At 42.8% G+C, this 26,407-nt stretch overlaps 1 protein-coding gene across 1 annotated transcript; it reads right to left on the reverse strand.

Moving 5' to 3' along the window:
• Window positions 1–6,848: 6,848 nt before the first annotated feature.
• Window positions 6,849–18,055, reverse strand: arsj (arylsulfatase family, member J; the record flags this gene model as incomplete). The annotated part of the gene is made up of 2 exons (XM_083992818.1): window positions 6,849–8,241; window positions 17,742–18,055. 2 exons carry the CDS (start codon window positions 18,053–18,055, stop codon window positions 6,849–6,851), a joined length of 1,707 nt encoding a protein of 568 aa, XP_083848944.1.
• Window positions 18,056–26,407: the final 8,352 nt, after the last annotated feature.

Genomic DNA, 26,407 nt, shown 5'->3' on the forward strand with positions numbered 1-26,407 from the left:
AACAGCTTAAAAATTCTACAATAATAATGAACTGGGATACTTTACATTGAGTGGGTTGATGGACAGATTTGTGAAGAAATCTGCTAGGATGGTTTCTGGTGTGTGACAGGTAGAGGGTGCTGTTTCTCCACTTGAGGCTCATTGCTGCTGCACAAGGTGGAGAAATCCATGCATCCATCCATCCATCTATTGGCTGTACCACTTCAGGGGCCTGGAGCCAATCCCAGCTGATCTAGGGAAAGGGTGTGGTGCACCAATCACCAGTCAATCAGAGAAGATGAACGACCTCACACACACACACACACTCGCATTCATTCCTATCTACAGTTGCCAACTAACCCAGTGTGAATGTGTTTGGACTGTGGGAAAAAGCTGGAGAACCTGGACAGAACCCATGCCGGCACAGGGAGAACATGGAAACTCCACCTAGGAATTGAACCCAGAACCTCCTTTCTGTGAAGCAACCACTGCACCAACGCGCCACACCAAAGAAAGGAAAAAAAAAGAAAAGAAAAGTTGGAAAAATCCCCCAAACACTTCCACTATGAGGAGCAGTCATGGTGTTACACACTTGCACTTACCGACCACTGACGTGAGGTCATCACCATCATGATGTCATTTGTCCACAGCTTAGTGACTGTTCACAACTAAAGGCCTGTACAGTGTTAGATTGTGTTGTGTGCTGCACCATAAAACCACTTTATAGAACAAAACCAAACTTAAAGAGCAAAACAAATGAGTTCACAGAAATAGCAGCTTCGTTATTTAGTTTATGTACATATTGTTTTTGCAGTTTACAGCGAAAAAAAGTAAAATAGCAATCGAGTGTATAACTATTAAGCATTGGATGGAACCGCATTTTATTTTGCTCTGCACTCAGAGTGCATTATAAAACATTTGGTTTTCCCCAGACAACAGTTATTGACCATTGCGCTGCCAAAATCTGCCATTTAAAAACCAATAACATTACCCCCGTAAAAGCCAGATGTTGTTGGAACATGCAATCGGACTAAACAAGAATCATCATTTCCACTTTTATACTGTGGACTATATCCATTCCCATCAATCATTCGTTTAGATTAAAGTGTCCCCAATGTGGATTTAACTCATGTAGAAGGAGAGATGATTATCTGCAGGAGAATAAAACACAATCAGACCAGTATGACTCTCATTGCGACTGCACACACACACCTACCCCGCTCCTCAGGGAGGGAGTAAATCAAAAAGGTCGTTGTGAGGCTCAAGTCATGACATCATGAAACCAAAGTCCAGCCTGCTGTCCCACCTTCCATTGCCTCTGATTTCCCCTCACACACCCTGGCATGTGACGAGCACAGAGAGCTTTAAAGTCTGGTAGCTGAAATCCATCCAGTCTTTTTTCTTTCTTTCTCTCCATTATTGGCAGAGAAGAAGACGAAGAAGAAGAAGAAGGAAGAGGTCTGTGGAGGACTGGGTTTGTGCCAGTGCGATGAACAGCTGAGCAGGCCGGTGTAACGCCAGATGGGAAGAATCAGGAAGAGCCTCCCCGACCTCTCTGCACATACAGTGAAGGCCTCTGGAGCCCTGACCCTCCTCCTCCTCCTCCTCCTCCTCCTCCTCTCTTCACTTCTTTATATCATCTGTTTCATTGTCTTCAGCCTCCTTTGTGTCTCAAACTCACAAAGCAAACACAGAATCTGAGACATCTGAACAAATTTGTCCAAAAAAAAAAAAAAAAAGAAAACTGCAACATCACATTGACATAAGTTTTTCGGGCCTCCAGTCCGTTCCTCTCGGTTATGACATAACATTTTTGCACAGCTGGATTCTGGGGATTTCCTATGTGACTCTTCTCTTCTTCTCTTTGCAGATCTTCTCAGGCTCTGTCTGGTTGGACGGGGATCTGTGAACAGACATTTTTCAGGTTTCTCCACAGTTGTTCCATCAATGGAGGGAAAAAGAGTGCATCATGGGAATCCCCCACAGCTGTCTGGGTCTACAGCAGCATAACTAATGGATGGGATTAAACCTTATCAAAGAGGATTCAAGCTTTTATCTATTTATTATTATTATCATTAGCTATTTTTAAAATTAGATTTTTCTCCAATCTATTGCTCTCTCTTTCATTTTACAATTTGCAAAATAAGAATAGTCAATAGTCTGGTACTTCAAACCATATAATAAGGCAAGGCAAGTTTATTTGTGTAGCCAATTTTTACAAACAGTTTGTCTCAAAGGGCTTTACACAGCATCATACAACATCCTCTGTCCTTAGACCCTCACATCGACAGAGGAAAAACTCCCAAGAAAATCCTTAACAGGGAAAAAAAAAACGAAAGAAATCTCAGGGTGAGCAACAGAGGAGGGATCCTTCACCCAGGATGGCACTTAAAGCAGATATCAGCTTCACGGCCGTTTCGGCTAATGCTGCGTTCAAGGCAGGCTTTTGAAACCGTAAGTTACAGCTTCAAGTCACAACTACGACTTGGTAGCGTTCCAGGTAACCCGTAGCTCGTGTTTTTACCATCCTGTTGTCTGTGAAAGTTCCCTATAACGGCCACTCGTAACTTCCGACCCGTGAACTCGTACCAGATCGAACTGGTATGACTTCACAGGAAGGAAAAACACAAAGTACGAGTTTCTTTGAACGCACCATGAGTTAGCAGCCCCCGCCCTTGTCAGGCATCAATTGGTCCTCGTGCTATGTCACCACATTCACGCGCATCCCTTGGCTGCACACACAGCCCTTCATGCCGTTCTCTCTCCTCATTGGATAACACTTGTATCCCACAAGGAAAATGTTCTCCTCGGGTTACAGCAGAGCAGAGTGACGGAGAGACTCGTGTTTAGGCTGAAATACTTCATGTAAGTGATTGCTGACGGAAAATAGGACTATTTAGGACTTATATTAACAAAAACATTCCACTGATATCTGCTTTAAGGCAGTTCTGCTCTGTGTAAACTTATTTGACCACCATCTCTTAAATTTCTCTGATTGCATTTAAAAGGGAATGTCAGTCTTTCCATAATGTAGATTTCATGAACAGTTTTTTTTGCCAGGTGTGTACTAGTTCGAGCTTTCTTCCCTCCAATAAGTCATATTCGACTCTGAAAGAACTTAAATACGGAACGTACACTTATTTTATAATGAAGAAATACATGAAAATCTAACTTTATATAAAATAGGACCTTGACAAAATGGTTAAAATTTAAAAATATCTTTTTTCCCCTGGGTTTTGACTAATGAATAATGAATGCACAGTACATTTACACTGAGTATATTACAGCCAATTAAGACTGAAAACAGTCCGTCAGTCTCATATTTTCTCATCATGAACTCTCGGTTCCTGTCGTGTTTTGAACTTTTTCAAACCCAACCCTCTGCTCCAAGGCCTGTGTGTATGTCACATCCAGTTGAAGTTGACGTACCACAGCTGGACCCTCACCTCCTCCTCACCCCGGTTCTAACTGTAGGTCACGTCACCAGAGCAAGATTGATTGATGCGTAAACGCTTGTAACCTTTTCTATACACAGCATACAAAAAAAAGACACACAGAGAGAGGCATACACACACAGCTCAGGCACCGACATGTGTCTGCGTCATACGTATTGTATAAAGAAGAATCAAACAGGGATGTGATTGTGTGAAGATAAACAACGAGGAGATAAACAAGGACACACACACACACAGTGATGAGTGCTAGATGGCAGAAGAGACGTCAGAGGTGTAACTAGTATCAAGAAGACGTCAGGCCCCCGGAGGCTGAATACCAACGAGAGATGGACGACACTGTGTTTGTGTTAAAGAGCGAGGCCTTTTCTTACAACTCAGGTGCCGCACCAACCAAACCACACAGGTCTGGACTTGAGCAAGAAACCTTTCGAGGACCTCTGTTGAGCAAAGCAGAGGAGAGAGAAAGAGGGGGAAGAGATTGAGAGGATGAAAAGAGCATTACACGGATAACGACGAGAGGAAACGATCTGCAGGGGAAATGAGAAGACAGGATGAATACCTGGGAAAACACCCAGCGCGATTAATACGAGAGCGAGAAGAAGAAATGTGGCGATATTAAAGGGAGTGGTCCCGGAGAAGAGCAAAACTGGGCCATATGTCATATTAAACTGGATGGGTGCTTGCTGAAAGCTGAGAGAAGTTCCAGTTGTGCATGGGTGAAATTGCTCATTACAGGAAATCTCCATGTCTGGAGAGAGACTACCAGCCAAGAGGGACCAGAGATTTACTGCTGTTTTCTCTCAGACACCTGAACGTTTTGGTTTTTTTTTTTTCTTTTCTTGGGCTTCAATAAATGTCAAAGCTGCTGCAGCTCACATGGAGTGGACCTGTAATAATCACCATGCAGGAGGAAGCTGACGGCTGACGCATCATCCGTGCAGTTCTGGCACATTTTCGAGGCCACTTCCCAGGCAGGACTTCCTATGACATCACTAGAAAACATGACAGCAGCTGTTTCATTTGCTTGTGTATCACTTGAAAAAAAAAAAAAAAAATCTTGACTACCTCTTAGAGAAGGAATGCCCCGCTTCGGCCAAGTCGCCGGAGTGCACAGCCCTGCAGAGTGTAGTACTGTAAGTGGATACATCTCAAGTGTTAAATGTGCTCTGGCATTCTGGGGAGGTGTTCACAAGATCTTACATATACTTTGCATTAATTCTGATACTTCTGGACGCCAGCCCATTGATATTTCTTTGCTTTTCCATTACTTTACTGTAGGAGAGATACTTCAAGAGCTCAAATCTGGCTGAGTCATCTTTCACATGTAGCTCTTGGCAGCGAGACGGTTGGCTCTTTCCACTTGGCCATAGGATTTGTCGACTTTTGTGCCAAATTTTGCACCTTCACTAGAACTTAAACTATGTTTCACACAGTGCGGCGGTTGAAAGAAAAGCACAATTCCCATCATTCACTCTGGTGAAACTTTTCTTTGATCCGTCAGGTTTATTTTTTCCTATCGTTCCCTATAAGCACTAATGGGCATTGTTAATGTGAGGCGGCAGATGAGGGAGCTTGATGTATTGCCTTGCAGCTCAGTTACAGGGGTGTGTGTGGGGGGGGGGATTGCCCTTAGTTTTTCCCATAAGGCCGATGTGAATGCCCATAACTGAAAGCAAATGTGAATTCCCAGAGAATCCAGGGTTTAACTGTTCCTGTGGCCCATGGGAGAGGAAATTCAGCACGATGCAATGAAATAAGAATCTGATGTATAATTCTCAGCTGTAGCTCATAGCGGGGCACGGCTCGCGTTTTACAGTCAAGGGTATGGCCGAGCTTCCGCAGGTAAATTCTGGTTCCCGTGGGTACAATCTGGCTTGTAGGCGCAAAGAAAAACCTGTGCGGTTACAACCCAAGTGGACCTCACCTGCCTTGGGATTTTACAGGGGTAAAGATGGAGGCACCCTCTTCATATCAGCACAAGCTGTTAACACAAAATGCCACTGTAAAAGTTGAGCCAGTGCCTGAAAGGTCTGAGGTCATAACTTGGCGCTGAGTGCTGAGCGCTCAGCGCTGTGGTGTAGGGATCCAAGTTAGCGTGGATGGGAGGGAAGTTCTCCGCAGCCTGACACCCTTTCCACAGGAAAGCCCCTCGATCTCTCTGGAGCTCCCGTTGTTTAATGCGTCTGTAACATGTTCTGAGGTTTCACATTGAGCTGCAGCCGCCGACTGACATTTACTCTGGAAAACTGCTTAGTTTGCTAATTAAAGAGACAAACAACCTAGGGAGTCAAATAAAAAAACAAAAACAAAAAAACAGAACATGTTGCAAAGGCAACCATAAATCTTGCAGTTGCGAGTACTTAGAAGTCATTTAGTGTCATTATTACAGCTAATTGGCCTGTAAAGTACAACAACAGTAAAACTCAGGAGCAGTTCAAGGACTGTTTACACGGATGCCAAGCAACAGTCACATGGAAAATACAGTGTCAAAAATGATAAATTATGTTCACTCGCATATCTCTTGTTCAGCACCATGACTGATGAAGCCAGACTACAAGAAAAGCAATTAAGTCTTTATCACCACTCGTATACCACTTGAGTATATTTTCCATGAATAAATGTACTTCATGGCCACGTGTCAGCTTCTACAACTGAGATATTCCAGCTTTTCCACTTATAAGGGCACTTACTGTCATCAGAATAAAAGAAATCTGGCTGTAGTAAAAGTCAAAGCAGGCAGAGTTTGCCAAGATTGCAAAAGACCAACGTGATTTGTTTCTTGGTATTTTATTTTGTTAGTTGGGGTCTTTATTTTGTTAGTTTATCTTACATTCAGGTTGGCCTGGTGCCGGACCAGACCTCGACTAAAGAGAGAGAAGAAACTCTATCTTTCTTTAATTCAGACAGACTGTGCTTATTAAACCAAAAGTACAACAACTCACACATCACATCACATCACGTAAATCTGTTACCACAAAAACTGTATTGATGCAATCAAAAACATCATACAACTATGTTTTTCTTTATTTCTCTGTCACCAAAATTTATGGCAATTGTCTATGTAAAATTTATTTGCTACTCTAAGTGAAACATAAATCTACAGAACAATCCAAAAGGTGACAACAGTTCAAGCATGCAACACGATCTAGAAAAATAAACATTCTCTAAATGCCCTTACATAAAAGGAGGTCTTTGCTTTGTCTGGGCACAACAGTAGTGTTTGAGTGGGTGGATCTCTTCCTCATCTGCTTGAGGCATCTCAAAAGGTTCATTCGCGTCTTTCATTAAGAAGGAACTGGAGTCAAACTGAAACTAAGTGAAGTTGTAGTTGTTGAGTCTGTAAAGGACGATCCTGAAACAGGAAGTGTCAATCCCTGAGAAAAGGCAATGTAAGTCTTTCACAAATGGGGTAAACTACTCTACCCTCCGTTTCAGTTTTCTGTTCTTGGACTTCTTTTTCCACCTTCTTTTTCCGAGATAGTTGTTGAACAAGTTATTGTATCTTTCCTCCTCCTCCTGCACCTCCCTCTCATCTTTGTACCAGGGTCCCCACACGCCCCCGTTGTACTGAGGGTTAGACCGCAAGTCCTTGGCCGGGTAGCGCACTGGCACTGCGGTCTTGTTGTACTGCGCTAGCCGCATTAGCATCTTCTTCACTATGTGTGGGTAGCGCTGAGACAAGTCCACCCTCTCGTAAGGGTCGGCTGTGATGTTGAAAAGCCAAATGGATTTACCGCGATCCCAACGAATTCGCTCATTGTGCCAGCGATTGGTTAGCCGCTGGTAGGAAAAGGTCTGTGGGGGCACCCAGTCACTGTAGCCAGGAACACCAGTCAGGAGCTTCCAGTGGCCAACCCGGAGAGCTGCCTGGATGGCCGTGTTCCACAAACCATAACCGGCCTTCCATGAGCCATTCTTGGCTTTGATGTAGATTGGGTCGATGTTATGCAGAATGTCCTGGCGAGGCGATGGGCGGCCTTCACTGATGGCCTCCCAGACATCGTACCCATCCAGATTTAGATTTTCGTCTAAAGTCCCTTCACCCAGTGTCACCAGTGTGGGGAACCAGTCAGTGATGTGGACCAAAGATCGACACTTAGTCCCCTTGTTCACCAACAAGGGACTGTGAACAAAGCCAACGGCCCTGATGCCTCCCTCCCAATAGGTGGCCTTGCTCCCTCTCAGGGGCCAGTTGCTTCCACCAGCCAATGGTTGGCCCCCATTATCTGAGGAGTACACTATAACTGTGTTGTCGTAGTAACCATACCTTTTTAGTGCTAACGTGAGGTTGCGGATGGCTTCGTCCAGGCAGGACACCATGGCGGCGTATTTACGACGATGCAAGTTTGGAATGCCCTTGTAGCGCTCGAGGTAGTGGGCAGGAACCTGCAGCGGGGAATGAACTGCCTGATAGGCTAGGTAGAGGAACAAAGGTCTTCGAGGGTTGTGATTGGCTAAAATGTTGATAGCCTTTCTTGTAAACATCAAAGTGGAGTACAAGCCGCGGTCCTGTTCCCAAGCCGCTTCTTCTCCTTCATACAAATCGTAACCACACATCCCGGGTCCCTCACATTTGTAGTGACTGTAGTAGTCGCCGCTTCCTAGCAGGGAGCCGAAGAAAGTGTCAAAGCCTCGCTTGGTGGGAAGACAACCACGCTTGTAGAAGCCCAGGTGCCACTTGCCCACCATGTGGGTGGCGTACCCTGCTTCCTTGAGCTTCTGGGGCAGGGTGACATTTTCCAAGGGGAGGCAGTTGGGCTGAGTAGCTCGGATGATGGAGTGCTGAAGGCCTGTATGGATCTGATACCTACAAAATAAAAATAGATATGATCAGTTTTGCAGAAATCTGGACCATCTGGAACTTTGATGAATGTTGAATAAACCAAAAAAACTCAATTTTCCCTTAAACCATCTGCAGTACTTAACTCTGATAGGTTAGTACCAAAAGCAATGTCAATACACAAATCATATCTGGGAACTAGATCCTCCTGATCATTTAATTGTCCGTTTCCACCTGTTTGTTCCCAATATTTACAGGAGATTTATGTTTTTGTTTGTCATTTTATTTTGCTGAAGTTTTGCTGCTCAGTAAAAAAGTTAATAGATAACAGAGATGAAGGCCAATTTATTCAAATAAAATCAGCAGTCATCGGCTGTTGGATGGACTGTGGCCAGTTAGAAACTGCCAACATCTTGCCTTATGGGGTTGTGCCAATGGATTACGATATTGTTGATCATTATAACAATAAATCACTCTCAAAACAATATTTGACTTATATTCCCATTATTGCAGTAACTTATCATTTGTATTACTAAATTAATGTCAACTTTACTTCATACCGCCACAGTTTCATGGATGTTAATAACTCACAATCTTGTCTAGATACAGTACCATAATGGCACCTACTGAGTGGTTTAAAAAAATACTCATATGCTTATGTACGACATTCAATAAAAACACTGTCAGGGTAAGTTTATAAAACAGAGGATTAAGATTTTTACTTCCCTCAGACACTATTCGAAGGTAATAGGCTGTCTTGTTGCAGGGTGAATCTTTGTATTAGAAATTATACACTGACATATTAAATCCAACTGTATTTACAATGGATCTCATCCAAAGCAAACACATTTGAGCGGAGTGCTTATAGGCTGGCAGAGTTATGCTCAGTTGACATCAAACGGTGCAGTGAAATACGGTGGATGGCAAATGGTGTTTGAAGGCAGGAGGCCCGGAGCAAAAACAGAAGACCTGTCACTCAAGGCCAAAGAGGAAGCAGTGCCATGCCCTGGAGCTAATGATGCTGTGACAGCCATTCTTGGCAGAAAACGGATAAGTGAAGGATATACGCTAAATGTTAATTAGAGAGTTGTGGTATACTTATATTACTTAACCCATACCCTTAAACCTAACCCCTATGGACAAAGTAGGAGGTAATTTTGACTATATTTCCAATCCATAAAATATAGTAAAACCTATAAATAATGGTAGAACAGCCTGGACCAATAGCTCCATTGAAGGAAACCTCCCTGGGAATATAAAGGAGATAACTTGTTGGATGTTTTAGTTTCATTGTCCATGACTCAGCTGTAGTTTCATTTTGCTCAAGGTACAGTAAATCCAAGAATTATCTTTGTATCTGCATTCTCTGCATGTGCATCTCTTTATTCTTGAAGTGTTTCCTTAATTCCTTGGTTGCAATAATTTTGGTATAAAATAACACATGGCAGAGAACCTGATGATCCAATGGCCTGTCTACAAAGCTCTGAAGAAGACAGGGCCAGGGCAGCTGTTTCCCCCTTGCTTCATTCCTTAGGGCAAAGGTAAGCTAGGCCAGAAACAAGTTAATTGCTCAATATGCTGAAGTATCTCTTTAAATCTGACGTAACTAGGTTTGGTTCTGTTGTACTGCTCTGGGTCCCAGTCTGTAAGTTTACTCTAGAGCTTCCTCCATCGTGTGGTAGATCTGAATCTGAGTGTGAAACTGTGAAATGACAGGATAAATTATTTTTGCTGCTCCTTTTGAAGTGGATGATGTGTAATTGGTGGTCCATTATACTGCTGCCAGACTCGGTGTTCTCCTTCTATTTGGATCACATCTAATTATACTGTGTTTGGATCAGCTCTGAGTCTCGCAATCGCAAAGTATGAACTGCGGGTTTACTGGTGTGACTTTAAAGCAGCCAAGCCAACTTCATCATTACCGAGAGTGTGACTGACTGTTTTTGGCCGACGTGAGGCCACTCAGCTGGGATGCATCTCCCACAAGACACACGAGGAGCTCTGGCTTCATTTCTGTCTGCCTCCCCTCGTCTGCTTGCAGTGAAACAAAGACGCCCGAGAGATGGGAGGACTGATGCAACAGCAATTCCCTTCACCTTCTCCCCTCTCCCACAGCTCCCCTCACTCTCTCCAGAGATAAGCTGTGTGCAGTCAGACTGTCACTCTATAGGCAGAGGGAATGAAAATAAGTGTCTGGTTTAGGTTTCCACAGAGGAGGATTGAGTTGGCCAAGAACCAGAAGGTTGGTCAGGACTAGTGAGACTCTGTTCCCCACGGAGAATGCAAAAGTGCCTCAAGGTTTACACCACCATGTGCGGCGGCAATGAATTCTCCGATTTAGAACTAAAAAACAATGCACGCAGACCATCTCCCCATAAAGTCACAGACTGAAACTGCATTTCTTTTTGATGACAAAGAGAGAGATAACTGCTGTGTAACATCGGGTATCAGTTGGGGAGTGATAACAAGAAAGTGTAGACAAGTACAGGAACACAGAAATGCCACATTAAAATATACAGCGCCACAAAGACACAGTAGACAGAGCAGACTGAGGCGTATGATTTGATTCAACCTGGTGGGTCTGAGGTCACGAGATAAGAGAGCTAAAGAGCTGGTGTTAGCGCCTGACTTAGACCAACGCTTTTTTTAGTTGGCTGTTGTAATTAAAGTTTAAAACTACAATTCCAGGTTGTTTCCACAGTAAACTATGGCTTAAGGTTACCCTGTTTATACATATAACATTTCAGATTATCATGCAGTAGCTCACTCCCCAGTCGCCACAGCAACTTTGGTCTGACCTCTAGACTGGCTCGTGCCTGAGGGATCGGGGAGAGATCCTGGACAATCATTTCTTCTTTTAACAAAGATTTCATTCAGTAAAGTACAAACTCTTTTAAGTATTTTCTGGTTCTCAGGACCTTCAAAAGATTTGGCTCCTCAGGAGAAGTAATAAAGCGCAATTTTGAATTTGATACCTCAATCTGTTGTCATTGAGCTCAGGTCAGTGAATACACAATGAGACCACACTGGTCATGGTGGGAGCCCACAGAGTCTTGGTTTCATATGGCAATGAGAAGAATTTCTTGTCTCCTGTTGGTCTGAAACCCAACTATGATCATGCATTCATGGGGACAGAAGAGGTTTTGTTGGTCTGTCATTAGGTGATGAGATTTGAATTCAATAAGTAAAGGATGAGAAAGGGAAGATGAGTTGACAGGCCTGGTATGACTTTAGAAAAAAAAGAAAAGAAATTCACACAATACATAATTAACTCTGAGAAGAGTGAGTACTCATAAAACTGTGTTTTCTATAATCACTCCAGAGTTGTATCTCAATTTAGACTTGCCCATGAGTGTCTATAAAATGTCCCTTGGATGAAATACGCCCCATTATCTACAATCTTGTTAATATAAGGATTCTTTTTCCACTCTGGCTCCTCATTTATTTTTTATTTGTCAGACTCTTCTGCATCACTTTCAACACAGCAGAGGGACTGACAGAAAAAGGCCTTGAAAATGCAGAGGAACAGCAGAAATGTAGACCAGATACGTGTGCAGATTTGTCGGGCCGTGTGTTTCAGATTCGACCCCTGCTCCTTCACGGCTCCTGCAGGTTTTTTTTGGTGCTCGCATACCAAAAGGTTACAGCCGTGTAATGAGACTGTCATTCTAAGTGCAGCCTGTGATCTCGCCACAGATCAATCAAAGCAGCCCGAGGCTTTGACTGAGAACGGCACGAGGTGGGACTCAAAGACTTTCAAAGTATCCCTGTGTTGTTTCTCTTTGACGTCCGAGGGGATTCAGGGTGAAATCTGGTCTTGAACTTGCAGGTTCAAGACCAGATGTTAAGGACGGTTCTCGGTCTGAAAGTAATGACGGCAATAACTGCTTCAGACTGGAGACCTTCCCTCCTTCCCAGCAGTTTCTCTACACGTCATGTCCAATGTGACGGATTTAAAGGATCTGTTAAAACCCAGTGAGGCATGTATGGGCGGCCGCGGCGCTGGGGGCCAAAGATCTGGGGTCAAGCAGAACGCTTTACCCAACATGGACTCAAGCCACACATGGGCAAACATACACTCCTCAAAAAAAGTTCGGAAAATGTTTTTTCAGTCAATCATTTCTCCCCTTAAATAATACCAATTGGTGTTGTATTTTATATCGTTGGAAAGCTTGATTAGCCACCTTTACAATGAGGTACAACTTTCTAAGGCTCGTACATCTGTGGAATTAGCAACATAGATAAACTTGTGGGTAGCGCCCAAAAAAAGACGTGCATTGAGTGTATTTCCTTCACGTTTTGGACAGCGACCATCCCATATCTTATCACGCCCGAGGGAGGAGAGAAAAACCGAGCTATCGCCTTAAACGCCGCTTTAATCACACTATCTCTCTGGTTTATTTACACAACTGCCGAGCCGCAAGGCCAACAAATCACACACGCCATTAAACTCCAATCATCAAGTCCCACAATACAAGTCCACTGGCCACTGCTCCAGCCGTTGAGGTTGTGGAGGTTCCCGAGCAGACCTGTTCTCCAGGCCAGGGTCCCTCTCATATATTTCTGCTCCATATCTTCCTCACATATGGTTCAAATAAGCAGCTGCAACTCAGCAGTCTGCATTTAATCAAAGTCAGCCCGGGAGCAGTTCATCTTACTTAGCTTTTCCCTTCTGCAAGCTCTTCATTTGCTCTCCTCGCTATCTCCGAACATCTCACGTCATTTGGACCCTTCCTAAGCCATCAGCTTTAGCTGTGCTTAGCAAAACATCTCCTATCAAGACTCACTTTTCCATAAAAATGCAAACTCCAACGTCTTTATTTGCCACCTCTAATCTCTGCTTTCTAAATTCGTCATCGCAAAAACATGATCCAGGGCCCTTAGTGCAGACTGGTGTGGACAGATCTCTGAAACAACAGGAAAACGGTGAGTGAGAGGCTGAGCCGGGTTTGAGATAAGTGCGGACAGATGGGAAGTGTGAGAACAATTATGAGACTGAGATGTAGCGCATGGAGTGAAAATGAGCTCCTTTAAGCAAACAAACAATGCAGGTCTCCTCGTGGTCCAGACCAGATTCAGATCCAGAGGTCTATGACACCAGAACACATTGGTTCAGGATGACGAGGAGGGTTTTCTGGAAGCCAGCCGCCGTCCTCGCTGCAGATCTGCTCCTCGTTGCCTCATTGTTTGTTGACAGATTGAGGCTCATTTAGTGATGTAAGAGACCGAAATTAGATCTAATTAGATTTCTGTTGCTTGATAAGAGCAGTGAATGGGGGGAGGAGGGACAATAAAGATGTTACAGTTTTTTTCTCAGTCGCTTTGGCTCAATTTTCAAATGAGAAAAGCTTTTTTCAAAACATCTCTGAACAATTCGTTTGTCGTTCCCTCCGACAGATCAGATTTTCTCAAGCATTTACAGTTTTTTATCAATCGAATTTCCAAATATGAGCCAAGACAGTTGAGAAAAACTAAAAGACTATCTTTATATTGTCCTTGCTAGAATTTTCTGGTATTGATCGCAGATGTGGGTCAATAAAAGTCAAGTGGACGTTTAGAGAGTCAGCTACTGGTTCTGAAAGTTGTGGTTCTACCGCTTTGAACCCTCCAGTCTGGACAGGAAAAGGCCTTTATGGCTCACAATCTCTGGGCTGAACCACATTTGCTTAATTAACAAAGGATCTCAAACAGTTTAAACGCCTTCAGAAGTACTTATCTGCCATGTCATGTGTGCATTCCTTAAACATGTCCAACTCATTTCAACGTTACGGGCCGCCTGAGGAACAATCTCTGCTCCCACCTTTGGCAATCCAGCCCCCACTTTTAGATCAGGAAAGATCAGTGGGAGGCCTCCGTGGTTGAAGATCACAACAGCTCTGAAGTTACAGCAAAGCTCCGACTTTAAACCTCTAATCTCATCAGCGCAGCTTAAAGAAAAAGCAGACAGGTTGAAATTTTTCTGATGCCACGAGTTTCCCAGGGGGCGAACGGTGTGGAAATCTCTTCTCAAGCTCCCGTTGCTGGAAAGGTTGGAGACCTTTGTTATGGTTCCAGCAGCAGCTGTACACAACTACTGCTGCCCAGTCCTTTTTATCTTCACTCTCTCTCTCTCTTTTTTTTTTTTAACGTGGAGCCTTTTTCTCCATATGGTTCACTTCTGTCCAAAAGCTTGTCAACACACTGAAGTCTACATTATGTAACAATATGTCTGCAACCACAGCTCACAACCGTTCCACAAATTACCAGTTCTATTTAACATGACAGTAAAAGACAAGAAAAAGAAAAAGAAAGAAAAAAATATATCAGCTGCTAACGAGTTAATACTTTTAAAAAAGGCTGCTTCCTTCGGAGGCTGCCCCAGACTGATGGCGTCACATAAAACGCAAGAGGAAGAGGGTGGTCTAGTTTCAAAGGTTCCTTGATCAGTTGTAATTTCCTTCATCTCCCAGGCAACAAAGGATCCAACGGGGTGGATGCTTTGTTTCCCCAAGCCTATCCCAAGATTTTCTAAGCGCACCACTGATGAGTCACTTTTCATACAGGGAATAAATCAAACAGCAGCCGAACAGTTTGGCCTTCACGGTCTATGTGGCCTTCAGAGGCTGAAGCATTCGTAGACCGCATGGAGCATTGAGTGCAGGATACGATTCCTCATATAATGATTGATGATTAAGAAAATAAACATATTCCAGAACACTTTTTTTTTCAGACTTATTAAATAAAAAGTGAATGTGCTTGTAGGACAAAAGGATTTCGATTTTATCAACATTATAATGAGTCAACATCAACCTGTTTCTACCTGAAAACTCACACTTTTCCAGGTTTTTTATTCATCCTCTGATATGAAAACATCAGATTGGTGCAAAGGGAGGGAAAGTTGGAGTTAAGTCTTGATGAAATCCTACCATGCTGCTCATCTCTCCTGCTGACAGCACCATCTGTTGCTGCTATAAGGATAAAGCATGGTACTTAAATTTCACACGCTCATTAATATCGATGCGTTTCATTCCCTTCGCCTTCTTTTTCTGGTCGAGGAGGGTCTTGATGTTACTCCTGATCTCAGGGTTCGTTGTGTCCATACAACAGCAAGACTACCAGCTACTGCCACTTGTTGCCAGCACGTCATTTGGAAAGAAATAAGATTTTATTTTAAATGTCAAAAGTCTGAACAGCCATCCAAAATTCCTCTACTCGATCTTCTACTGCGTCTGCTGTTTGACGTGACAGGCCTCCAGCTGATGTTTTTAATGTGAATCCACGGATGGTTTCCGTTCTTTCACTCTAACTCAACCACACACGCACTCCTCTGCAACCGTCCGCTCAGGAACACAAGCCTGGAAACATAATTGAATCTACACCTACATTTCCACGTGGATGTTCACAGAGTTCTTTTGCTGCACTTTTCTCATTATTTTCTTGTATCCCTGCCAGAAAACATCGATGCCCAGCGAGCCCTCCGCCTCCTCCTCCTCCTTCGTCTTTGTTAAGGAGCAGAACAGATGGTGGAGCCGATGGAGGAGAAGCCCCGCTGAGCTGCTTGTACAAAGGAAACTGCTTGATGCGAAACATTCTCTTAAGCAAACTACAAAGCCAGACCACCACTGACCCCCGCGAATCGCTATACAGTACAGTACACGCGAACCAGCCTCGCCCTCTAAATATCTCTTTACAGCTTCCTGCTGCCCTCTGAAATGCTGAGCAGTTGCTCCGTAACAATGCCGCTCCCTTTAATTGAAAACACTTAACCATTAGTCTTAACTCCACCCTTACCTACAAACTTTTTTATAGACAATATTTCTATGATGTCAATGATTTATTGTCAAGTCCAATGTGATTGAGACTAGATGGATTTTAGATCTCTCCAACAAAAGTCCCTAATTAGAGGCAAATCTGAGATCGAAATGAAAGCAAAACCAGACAGGTTGTGGTGAAAAAGCATGAAGTGTGAGTCCTTATTGCCACGCAGTCATGTAGCTACTATGAACTCTTCACGACTTCAAGGCTGCCCAATCACAAGTCATCAAGTTGTGTGGTATGAACTGTATCTGACATGACACCGTTGAGTCACATAGTGTGAGCTCAGCTTCGTCTCTGTATAGTCTTATCATAGGCTACATCCATCAAGTCTTCTGCTGCGTTGAGTAACATGCAGCTTTGGCCCTTTAAAACCTTTCCAGCTTTGTGATCCAACATGTACAGTAAAAAAAAAGTGAGGAGTTGGCTTCAATTTATTGGTATCTGAGCTGATATTGTAACTAATACTGACTTATTTGAAAGAATCAGACCTCTGGTTCTCAGCTCTTGGAAATCTAAATTCATGTTATTAAATTTGCAGAGGGGAACTGCAAAAAACAAAATTGGAATTGAAGTCTTCCACTTGTTCCCTTTTCTCAAGAGGTTATTACTTTTATTTTGGATCTCTTAACCATTGCTCTTATACTATTTCCTAGATACTTAAAACAGCTCTTGCCAAGCTGCTACATAAAAAAAAAACACACACAACCTTGACCCTCATGTGCTGAGCAAATAAAGAGCAATTTACAACCTCCCTTTCCTAGATAAAATATTGGAAAAGGCCACTGGATGAGTTCCTATGTAAAAATAAAACATCATAAATTCCAATCTGGCTTTAGAAGTGGACACCTAAACATCCCTGTAAAAGATGATTAATGACATTAGAGTGACTGCAGATAACAGAAATACATCTAAACTGATAGGCCTCCTCCTGGATTAACTGCTCCATCTGGCACGGTACAGTAAAACTGGCAGAAGATATTTTGAACGCCTTGGTGACCTTCGACGTCTTTATGGTGTTCCACAGGAGTCAATGCCCGGCCCCTTATTATTTTGTCTACATGATAAAATTACTGGTGATCATGGTGTGAATTATCATTGTAACGCTGATGACACTCAGTTTTATGTATCTGTGTATTCACTGAACCACGTTATAGATAGATAACCCTTTATCATCTCAGAAACACTGCCAGCTTTGGACCCTTTAACTGAAATATGCCAAAGAGATAAATCATGCCACTCTACTCCACCTCAGTCCAGTTTTGGCATCATTACCTTCACACACAGGATGGATTTTAAAAATCTTTCACTTGTTTTAAAGCTCCTAATGCTTCAGCTCCTTCATACATCTGATTGCTTATCTGAGTTTGTTCCGATCAGTCCCCTCAGGTCTTGCAGTGCTGACTTGCTCCATGCTCATGTTCCAAAAATGGACTATAAAAACTTTACTGAAGGAGCCATTAGTTTTTATGCATCTAAGGTTTGAACACATTCCCACCACAGACAAAAACAACCCTATTCTAATTGCTTTAAATTAACATTACTTTACATTTTTACATGATGCACCTTTCTTTCCCTTTTTTACCCTTTAAACCTTGATGTCCTTTTGCTCTTACCTGTGTTTTTGAGCAGAAATTATTCAAATAGGTGCTTCAGCCTCCAGATTTAGTTAAATATTACTGTTTTTATTGCATGAACCCCTTCATAAGACACTGTAATAAAACGCACTGTACCTGCCGGTCATGAGCTGGCTCCTGGAGGGGCTGCAGAGCGGCTGCACGTAGTAATTCTCCAGCTTCACTCCCTGCGCTGCCAGCCGGTCCAGTGTCGGGGTTTTGATCTCGGACCCGTGGTACCCAACATCCCGGAAGCCTTGGTCATCCACCAGGATGAAGATGATGTGCGGCTGCGAGCTGGGCTTATCAAACTCATTCCCTCGGTTGAGCGACTCGGCGTTCCAGTTTTCCCACGACATCTGAATGCTCCACGTCTGAGAAATGATGAAGCTGAGGAGCAAACTCGCCGCCGGGATCCACCAGATAACCATGGTTGAGACGGATTCAGAGTGTCAGTGTCGGTCTGCGAGGCGGTGCGTGCAGGCAGAAGCGTGTTTCACATGTTCAGGGGGAACAGCAACACTTGGAAATCGGGTTCGCATCGTTTTACAGTCTTCTTCCTCCAACCACAGTCCGGTGACAGCTTCGCGGTTTGTGCAGAAAAATCAGACATTGCGTTGACGGTGGATCCGCGTGGAAAGCAAACACATCCTGATTGTAAAGTAAAAAAAAAAAAAAAACTATTTGTTGATAGGCTACCAGCACATGGAGGTCTGTCACCACGGTCACCCCTAGTCTATCACTCCTCCTCCACCACCTCCTCCTTCTCCTCCTCAGCCTGTGTGGTTGTGGCTGCTGTCAAAAAACTTCCAGAGTCCAAACCGACCCAGGAGCAGCTGGTGCAGCGGTTGAACCGGAGAGCTCCTCCATGACTTGCAGGCAGCAGCACCGCGCTCCGCGGCTCACACACACTGAGGACACGCCGCTCTCCCCGGGTGTCTTCCTGAGGACTGTCCCTCCTATCCCTCCCTCTCTCCTCTGCTGCTGCAGCAGCTCTCTCTCTCTCCACACACTACACCCGTGTGTTGTGGTGCGTTCACGAACAACCCCCAAAAAATGAGACTTCGGAGACTCGGCGGCACACAGCTGTCAATGTGGTGGCAGGGCCGTTGCTAGGAATTCTGGGCCCCCTGAAAGAATACTAAAGTGGGCCCCCTAACCCCCTGACTTTTCCACTTTTCTTACGTTTTTCTTACGTATTAGCATTTTTTATTTAGCCTATAGCCTATACTTTGTCTATGGATATTCTCATTCATCCAGGTCATCGTTCTTTTCTGGGCGAATTGAATCGTAGGCAACTGGAAGACGTTTCGCCTCTTATCCAAGGGGCTTATCAGTTCGTACGCAACGCAACGCAACGCAAAAAAAAAAAAATAATTAGGCTACTTTGTTTTGATGCTAATGCAGCATTACTATGAGTATTAGTCAGGGTCTTATGCAGAACTAGAGAATGCATTTCCTGACGGAAATACAGGTGAATGCTGAAAGCTGCTGAATGCTGAATGCTGAAAGCAGAATAATTCAGTCATACAAAGATTAGACTACTGGATTTTTTGGGGGGGCCCTAGAATTATCATCACCTTTCTCCCCTATACAACGGCCCTGTGTGGTGGTGGTGTGAGATAGTGAAGAGGTGTGATTTATGTTAATCAGCTCTTTATTTAATGTAAAGTTAAAGGAGCATTATCGCAAATCCAAATTCTTAATTCGGCCACTAGATGGAGCCAGGCGGAGCTTATCAAATATAAACAAGTGGGCAGCTGTCAGAGAGAGAGAGAGCAGCCTCGTTTAGTCCCCCCCCGCCCCCCCTCCTCCCCCCTCCTCCTCCTCCTCCCTCACCAGGCTGAATGAACGTGCAATCGCGGGAAAAAGAAAACTCGCTAGTGGAAGCGGCAGCTCTACATCGCGCACAACCACAACAACGACAACAACAGCAACTGCAACTTCCTCCTCCTTAATAACGCTGAGAGGACAGCTGAAGAAAGACACGGGACGTGGAGACAAAGTGTTCTACCAGCGATTCAGTGACTGTAAGCAGCCTAACACTGCTACATTACAATTTACTGTTGCATTTTTCCGGTTCGGAGGTCGGGTTTGCGAGTTCCGAGTGCAATTGAAGCAGCAAGCGCCGGCCGGCTTGGATCATAACAAAGACAAATTCTGCATTTGCCCCACGGACACTATACTGTTGGCGATTTTTTTTGTAAATTTAGTTATGGCTCCCCCCGACCCATCTTTTGCATATTTCAGCTTATTTTATGCTATTACTGCTGTATTTGCGATAATGCTCCTTTAAAGTCACATGTGGTGCCGCTGTTGTATAAAAAATGTGATGTAACATTTATTTAATGGGACGTTCTGCAGAAATGTCCATTTTTGGAGTTGGGAAAATGTCTTAAATTTGATTTATTTTTCTGACATTTAGACCGCTTAACTATTTTACTCATAAATACACAGAAAGGACAGTTTAATGATAGTTTTCTTTTCCTTTTGCATTCTTTGTAAAAAAAAAATGCATCTACCATCTTCTCATCACTTTTCTTTTTTTGCCATAAATAAGGACTTTTATGCAACATTGCTTATCAGTCTCTTCAAAACCTATGACCACGATCAGTATAATCATATTATATGTAAGTGAGCTCAAGTAGCAGCTTAAAATGAAGTTCATCTGTACATCTGGAGTCACTCATCATCGCTGGTGTTAACACCACTGACAATTTTCATGAAAAATGCATTTGACTAAATGGAGGCCACGGGGCATCAAAACACATGTTGTCAATCATGGTGTACTTTCTAAATAATTTTATTTAATCCATGTGTATTCCATTTTTAAGTCATTGCCTAAGAATAAAGCGGGTCATATCAGTTACTTTGAGTAAAATATTTACATTAAATTATGAAAACGATTATGAAAAGTTTGTTTGTACCTTACGACCTTCAATATGATATAATAAGTGTCCAGTCTGGTCAGTGATCTTTTGCGTCAGTGGTCAGCCATCTCAAAGTCTCTCCAGCTCCTCTGTTCCACAGCATTGATCTGTTTTCATGGTGGCTCCTTGGCAAATTGTTTTTCTTTTCTGGATTTACACTCCTGGAACCAGGCATGTGATGTATATACGTTGGCCCCAGAGAAAAAGGCACGTCAATTACAAAAACAGAGCTGGAGATTTACAATTCATATCTTAGGCTACTTACAGTAAGAGATGAGTGATGCATGGAGCTGGTTGCATGGACCTCCAGATGTTCCAGTTGTTATTATAAAAGTTGTAGCAAATAGGGAGGCATCAAATAATGATTTACAAGGTAAATTGTATATTTTTCATTAATAACATGTCATTATGTATAGACAGAAATCTACTTTATCCATCTATTACCCAGTGGAGACTTGACACAGAGTAGATCTGGTGACTTGAACTGAACTGAAAAGTTTTCAATATGAAAATTGCACTTTGTTTAAGTTGCAATTTAATGAAGTTGGACAGGTTGTACACATTGTTTTTCATATGCGGGGCAATACTGCACCCCAAATTACCTCTGATGGCCGGTCCATCTGTGTAAACGTCAATGTAAAAAGTATTGTAAAGTACTTAGTGGTTGATATGACCAGAAAAATGTTTTATGTATCCCATCCCATATATGTTACCTTTTTTTCTTTACTTTTTGATTGTGTGTTTATGTTTTACAAAGATTCATATGCTAACTCTTCCTTCATTCATGTAAAACACTGTGCCAGTAGGAGAGTGCCAAAGGTTGTTGAGACAGAGTCATTCGTCTTATATGAATTTCTTTTTCTCCTGATTTGTCTGTCTGAAATTTGCCATTTTTTAAAATCAAAATGTTCAGAATAGATATGGCTTGTGAAAAATTAGTTCAATATTGACTTCAGTGACTATGGGGCGAAAGAATCGACCATAATCTGTGTTGTGTTCACCTCTCCCATTGGAGTCAATAGTGACACAGGAAACTGACACGTTGTGGGGCATCTTGTTTCTTAACCGTCTTTGGTGTTTCCCAGTTATGGCAGTACACCAGTTTAGTCTGTCCTGCTAATGAGCCCACACTTCTCTACTGTTAGCATATATTTTACTACTGTTAGCATAAACGTAATGCTAGTTTGTTTATGCCATGGGCCTAAAAGCTCTTAAATGTGATGTTGGCACCACTGCTTCATTGTGGAGCTGTGAGCATTTATTTATCCGGCCTCTCGCACACAAACACATTAACAAGAGGCCGTGTCATTCAGGGTGGTTGTTGACCCACAGATGATGCCGTAACCGCCGTATTAGCATGATTCCGCGCTGCCGGATAAAGAGGCTTGCTGTGAGCCACTGAATCGGGCAGGAGGTGTCTAAGGGGCCTGTACAGTTTGTCTGTCAAAGACCCTCACAAGCTTCAAGGTCCTGGAAATGTACGCACATGGTGTATGAGTGTGTTCAGGTGTGCGCAAACACACCGAGCAAAACCCACTGGTAGAGAAACCAATGTGGGTGAATTTTCAGGATGAAGTTGACAGGCTGAAGCATCCAAAATAAACAGTGAGCGCAGGCGGCGAGTGTCTCCAGCGTGTCTGGGCGTGTTTTCTGAGCAAGCATAAATGTATGAATCATTACAATGCACGTAGAAGAGGAGTCAATTCCAATCCTCTTGCTTTTTATGAGTGTAATAATGAGTCAAATCCGCCCTCAAACCCACAACAGGACCTGACCTCAAGCTCCCTGATATCCTAACGGATCTGAGTGACCTCATCCTGAGTCTTTACTCATTGTCGTCGTCACCGCGGCTAACCATTGCGGAGCCTCGCCGGGACGCTGTGTGAGTGCATGCCATTGTACATAAAAATTCCACAGGCACTTGGATCCGACGAATGTTTCCAGGAAAGCCTTTGTTTTTTGTATGGTTGCATAAAACAGCGGGAAAGTGCCCACACAGACTGCTGCCAAACCCCCACTCTTCCCCCCTCGCTGCCCACACCCAGCAGTACACATGAAAACTGGCAAAGACACTGGTAAGAGAGGTAATACTCTGGCCTCTCTGTACATACCTGAGATCTATAAACTCTTTGTTGTAGGAAAGTATTAAGGTGGGCGGGCGGCGGGGGGATACTTAAATTGCACATGGATGGCCTTATTAAATTCCAGACATAATTATTTTGAAGGAATCTTCTTTCTGCAACATTGGGCTGTCTCAGGTATCTGCAGCACTAAAGACTGTGTACTAAGGCAACTTTTCAATTCAATCCAAACAGCAGAGGAGCAGTTAGGCACTTTGAATATTACCCCATTATTACTCCATATGTTACTGCTTTACCAATTCATACCATGGGATATTGTTACTGCTGAGATTACAGCTTTTACAGTGTGAAAATTGGCTATCACCATAAGACAATCATTTCGGACTAAGGCAACACGGAGTGTAGCCTACAAGAGCTTGACAATTGGAAAGAAACATTAAAAGGAGGTAGCATTGTTCAGAGGAGATATTGTCTTATAAATGCAGAAATGGACGAAGTTCTGAAGCAACAATCACCAACACCTGAGAGAGGAGAACAAGAAAACTCTTAAATATTTTAGTTTAAAGTTTATTAGCCCTGTTAAAAGCATGAAATATATGAGAAAGTCAAACTGATGAATGTTTAAAAAATTCTTCTTGAAACAAGGTAATTACGAGGTACTTGTGATTGTGGAAAGTTGTTGGATTGTTAAAGGGGAACTACGTAAGTTCACTTTTTCTCTGTTTTGGTTGTTTTTTGTTTTTTTTCTCTACAGACCTCCCCCTACAGTTTTGCAGTGCATATCATCAATGTCGGAAAAACTCACCGCCAACCAAGAAGGCAATCCGTGGAGCGATGTCTACCGAGGTGGGTAACATTAACAAGAGATTACGGTTTACCTTGCATGTTTTTGTCATAGTGTCGTAAAGCAGTCCATGTGCAAGTCATAATTAGCTGTTTAATTAAGGTAAAAAATCTTGCATTGAAGCACTTTAAGTTTTTTAGCACCCGCATGAAATATATGAAAAACCCAAAATGATAAATGTTTACAAAGTTCTTGCTGAAACATTACTAAGATACTCATGAATGTGGAAAGTTGTTGGATTGTTAAAAGGGGATTTTTTAAAAGTAGCTAGCTGGATCAGGTGACAATTGCTACCGTTACAAAATGCAATTACAATATGCCTGAACTTTGAACTTGTCTGAAATTGTTTTGGAAATGGAAAAAATAACGGAGAATTGAAAGTTCAGTTCAAATTAATCTGTTTTGTCAAGAGCTACGTGCTTCCTTCTGTCTGTGCGCTTCAACTCTTTGTGCCAACTATTAACTGCAGCAACATTTCCACTCAAATCAAAAAAAAAAAAACTTCCTCTAGTGTAAAGCCTGTTACCCCTGTGACTGCTTTGGCTTCTTTACTCTGTCAACATTTCCATACACTCCTCGTGTCTAAAACCGAGCCAGCGGACTGACCCCACAGTGCAAGAAGAGTCTGTGGATGGGTGTTAGATGGAGAAAATAGATTATCCACATGATGTATAGCACTTACTCTGTTGTTGTTGCAGTATCTGGGGTATGGTACAGAATCCCTCGGCATATAGATAGCTCCAGATCAGCAGATAGCACGGGAATGTTAGCAATGTTGGGACTGATTACAGGGTTTCAAATACCTTCAACACACTTTTATCATTACCTACAAATTAGTGGTTATCTGAACTCAATTCCTCATCATAAAAAAATGGCTGAATATTTATGATAATGTAAAGGAACTACTCTTAATATGGAAGTGATGACTTGGTAACACTTTACAATAAGGGTCCCTTAATTAACGTTAGTTAGTACATTATTAAGCATTAATTAACTGTTTACAGATATATTAACAATCATTATTATGTATCACTTAGGGTTAGGAAACACATTAATTTATGTAGCCTATTAGTAAGCAGTTAATTAATGTTTACTACTCAAAGTTAGTTAATACATTAAAAGTTGAATAATGTAATTAGTTATCATTATGTATGCATTACTCTGCATTAATTAACACATTAGTTTATATATCAATGCTTAATAATGTACTAACTAATGTTAATTAAGGGACCCTTATTGTAAAGTGTTACCGAAAATCTATAGAAAACTGCAAGAACACCGGAAAATATAAACAGAGATAATGATTCTCATCGTTTTGATAATTACAACCTGTTACACAGAGGTTGTTTTGACTGCAATGTTAAGAAAAAGTGGTAAAAATTAGAAAAATGCCTAATCTAATGTCCAACTTTTTTCTGTCCAAAGATACTTGAGGATCGTTCTGATGCATCACTTTCAATGGTCGGACTCATCGGACTGTTCGCCTACTATTGAGAAAAAACTTGGACATTTGATCCGAAAGCTCGTCCAGTCAAGCAGAACGTCTGGAAACCACTTATCCTCCCCCTCGTCAGCTGATCTTCCCAACAGAAGGTCGTGTGATCTTATGACCTTTCTGCAGATCCTCCTTAGATAAAAATCTGTGCTGGGTGCTGCAGGAGCTCCTGGTGAAGAGGGGATCAGCACAACAGCAGAGCACTCCGCAATAAATTAGCAGCCAGCTCCAGCTTCTGGGTTTTATAAGCCTGACTGGGCAGAGACAAGCTGTTTTGCCAACATTTCATGTCCACCAGTCATTTTGGTTCAGTAATAACTTGCACACTTGCAGACAAAGGAAGCCATTGTGGAGAGGATTACCTCGTTCAGCATGTTCTGGATAATATTTTTTATTATCTCTACAGAGTAGCTTCAGTAAAGTCAGAGGCTAGCTGCTTCTCAATGTGGATGGTCGTAACATGATCTTAAAATGATATTCGCTTTATCATCCTCTCCATCGCTGGCCCACAACCCCCTGACTGGCTGCCAGCTGCTTTGTCTGCATGTCGGACCGGCCTCGGCGGAGAAACCTCACCGGGAGCTGAGATAATAGGGCCCCCCCCACCCCCTCCCGTTTGTTCCTGCTTGGCTGAGTTCAAAGATACTATTCTCCCCTGATAGAATCGCTGTCTGTTTGGCTTCGATCGAGAAGCTGAGGTGAACGAGAACAAGCATTCTCACCTGTCACCACATGGTTGATGTTTACAAAAAGGGGTTTGGACAGATCCAGTGTGTGCAGACACAGTGTAGAGGGCTTTCAAAGAGCATGCTGAAAGAATAAGGGATGGTATGAAAATGACTAGAGGGGGAGGGAGGCAACCCCTTGTTAAAGCTGGAGAGGCAGCGATATTGTTCAAATTAGGGTACAAATTAAAGTTTTGTAGACCTGCAGAAGGAGAAATCCAAAAGTTTGTTCAAGTGTAGAAAACTCAAAATCATTTAAAGGGATAGTTCACCCAAAATTCAAATTTCACTCATTATCTACTCACCCTCCGTGCCTTCTCGGAGTTACGGGGCGGTCCGTGCAATTTGTCCATATAATGGTTGTGAATGGTGCTCACTTTTCTTTGTCCAAAAAGACACACCAAAAAACATCCAAATACCTCCATACTGCTCGTCTGTAATGTCCCTCTTGTATTGAAGCCCCGACATGAGAAATTGTTCCGCCGTGATTTGCACTGACACAGGAAGAGCAGTGAACTGAAACACTGGGAGCTTCCGCTACAAACAAGCTTAAAATATAGAATTATTTAATTTTTTTCGGAACAATTTCTTATGTCGGGGCTTCAATACAAGAGGGACATTACAGACGAGCAGTATGGAGGTATTTGGATGTTTTTTGGTGTGTCTTTTTGGACGTAACTCCGAGAAGGCGCGGAGGACTGAAAATTC

The sequence above is a fragment of the Trachurus trachurus genome, assembly GCF_905171665.1.
Source record: "Trachurus trachurus genome assembly, chromosome: 18".
Classification (NCBI taxonomy): Eukaryota; Metazoa; Chordata; class Actinopteri; order Carangiformes; family Carangidae; genus Trachurus; species Trachurus trachurus.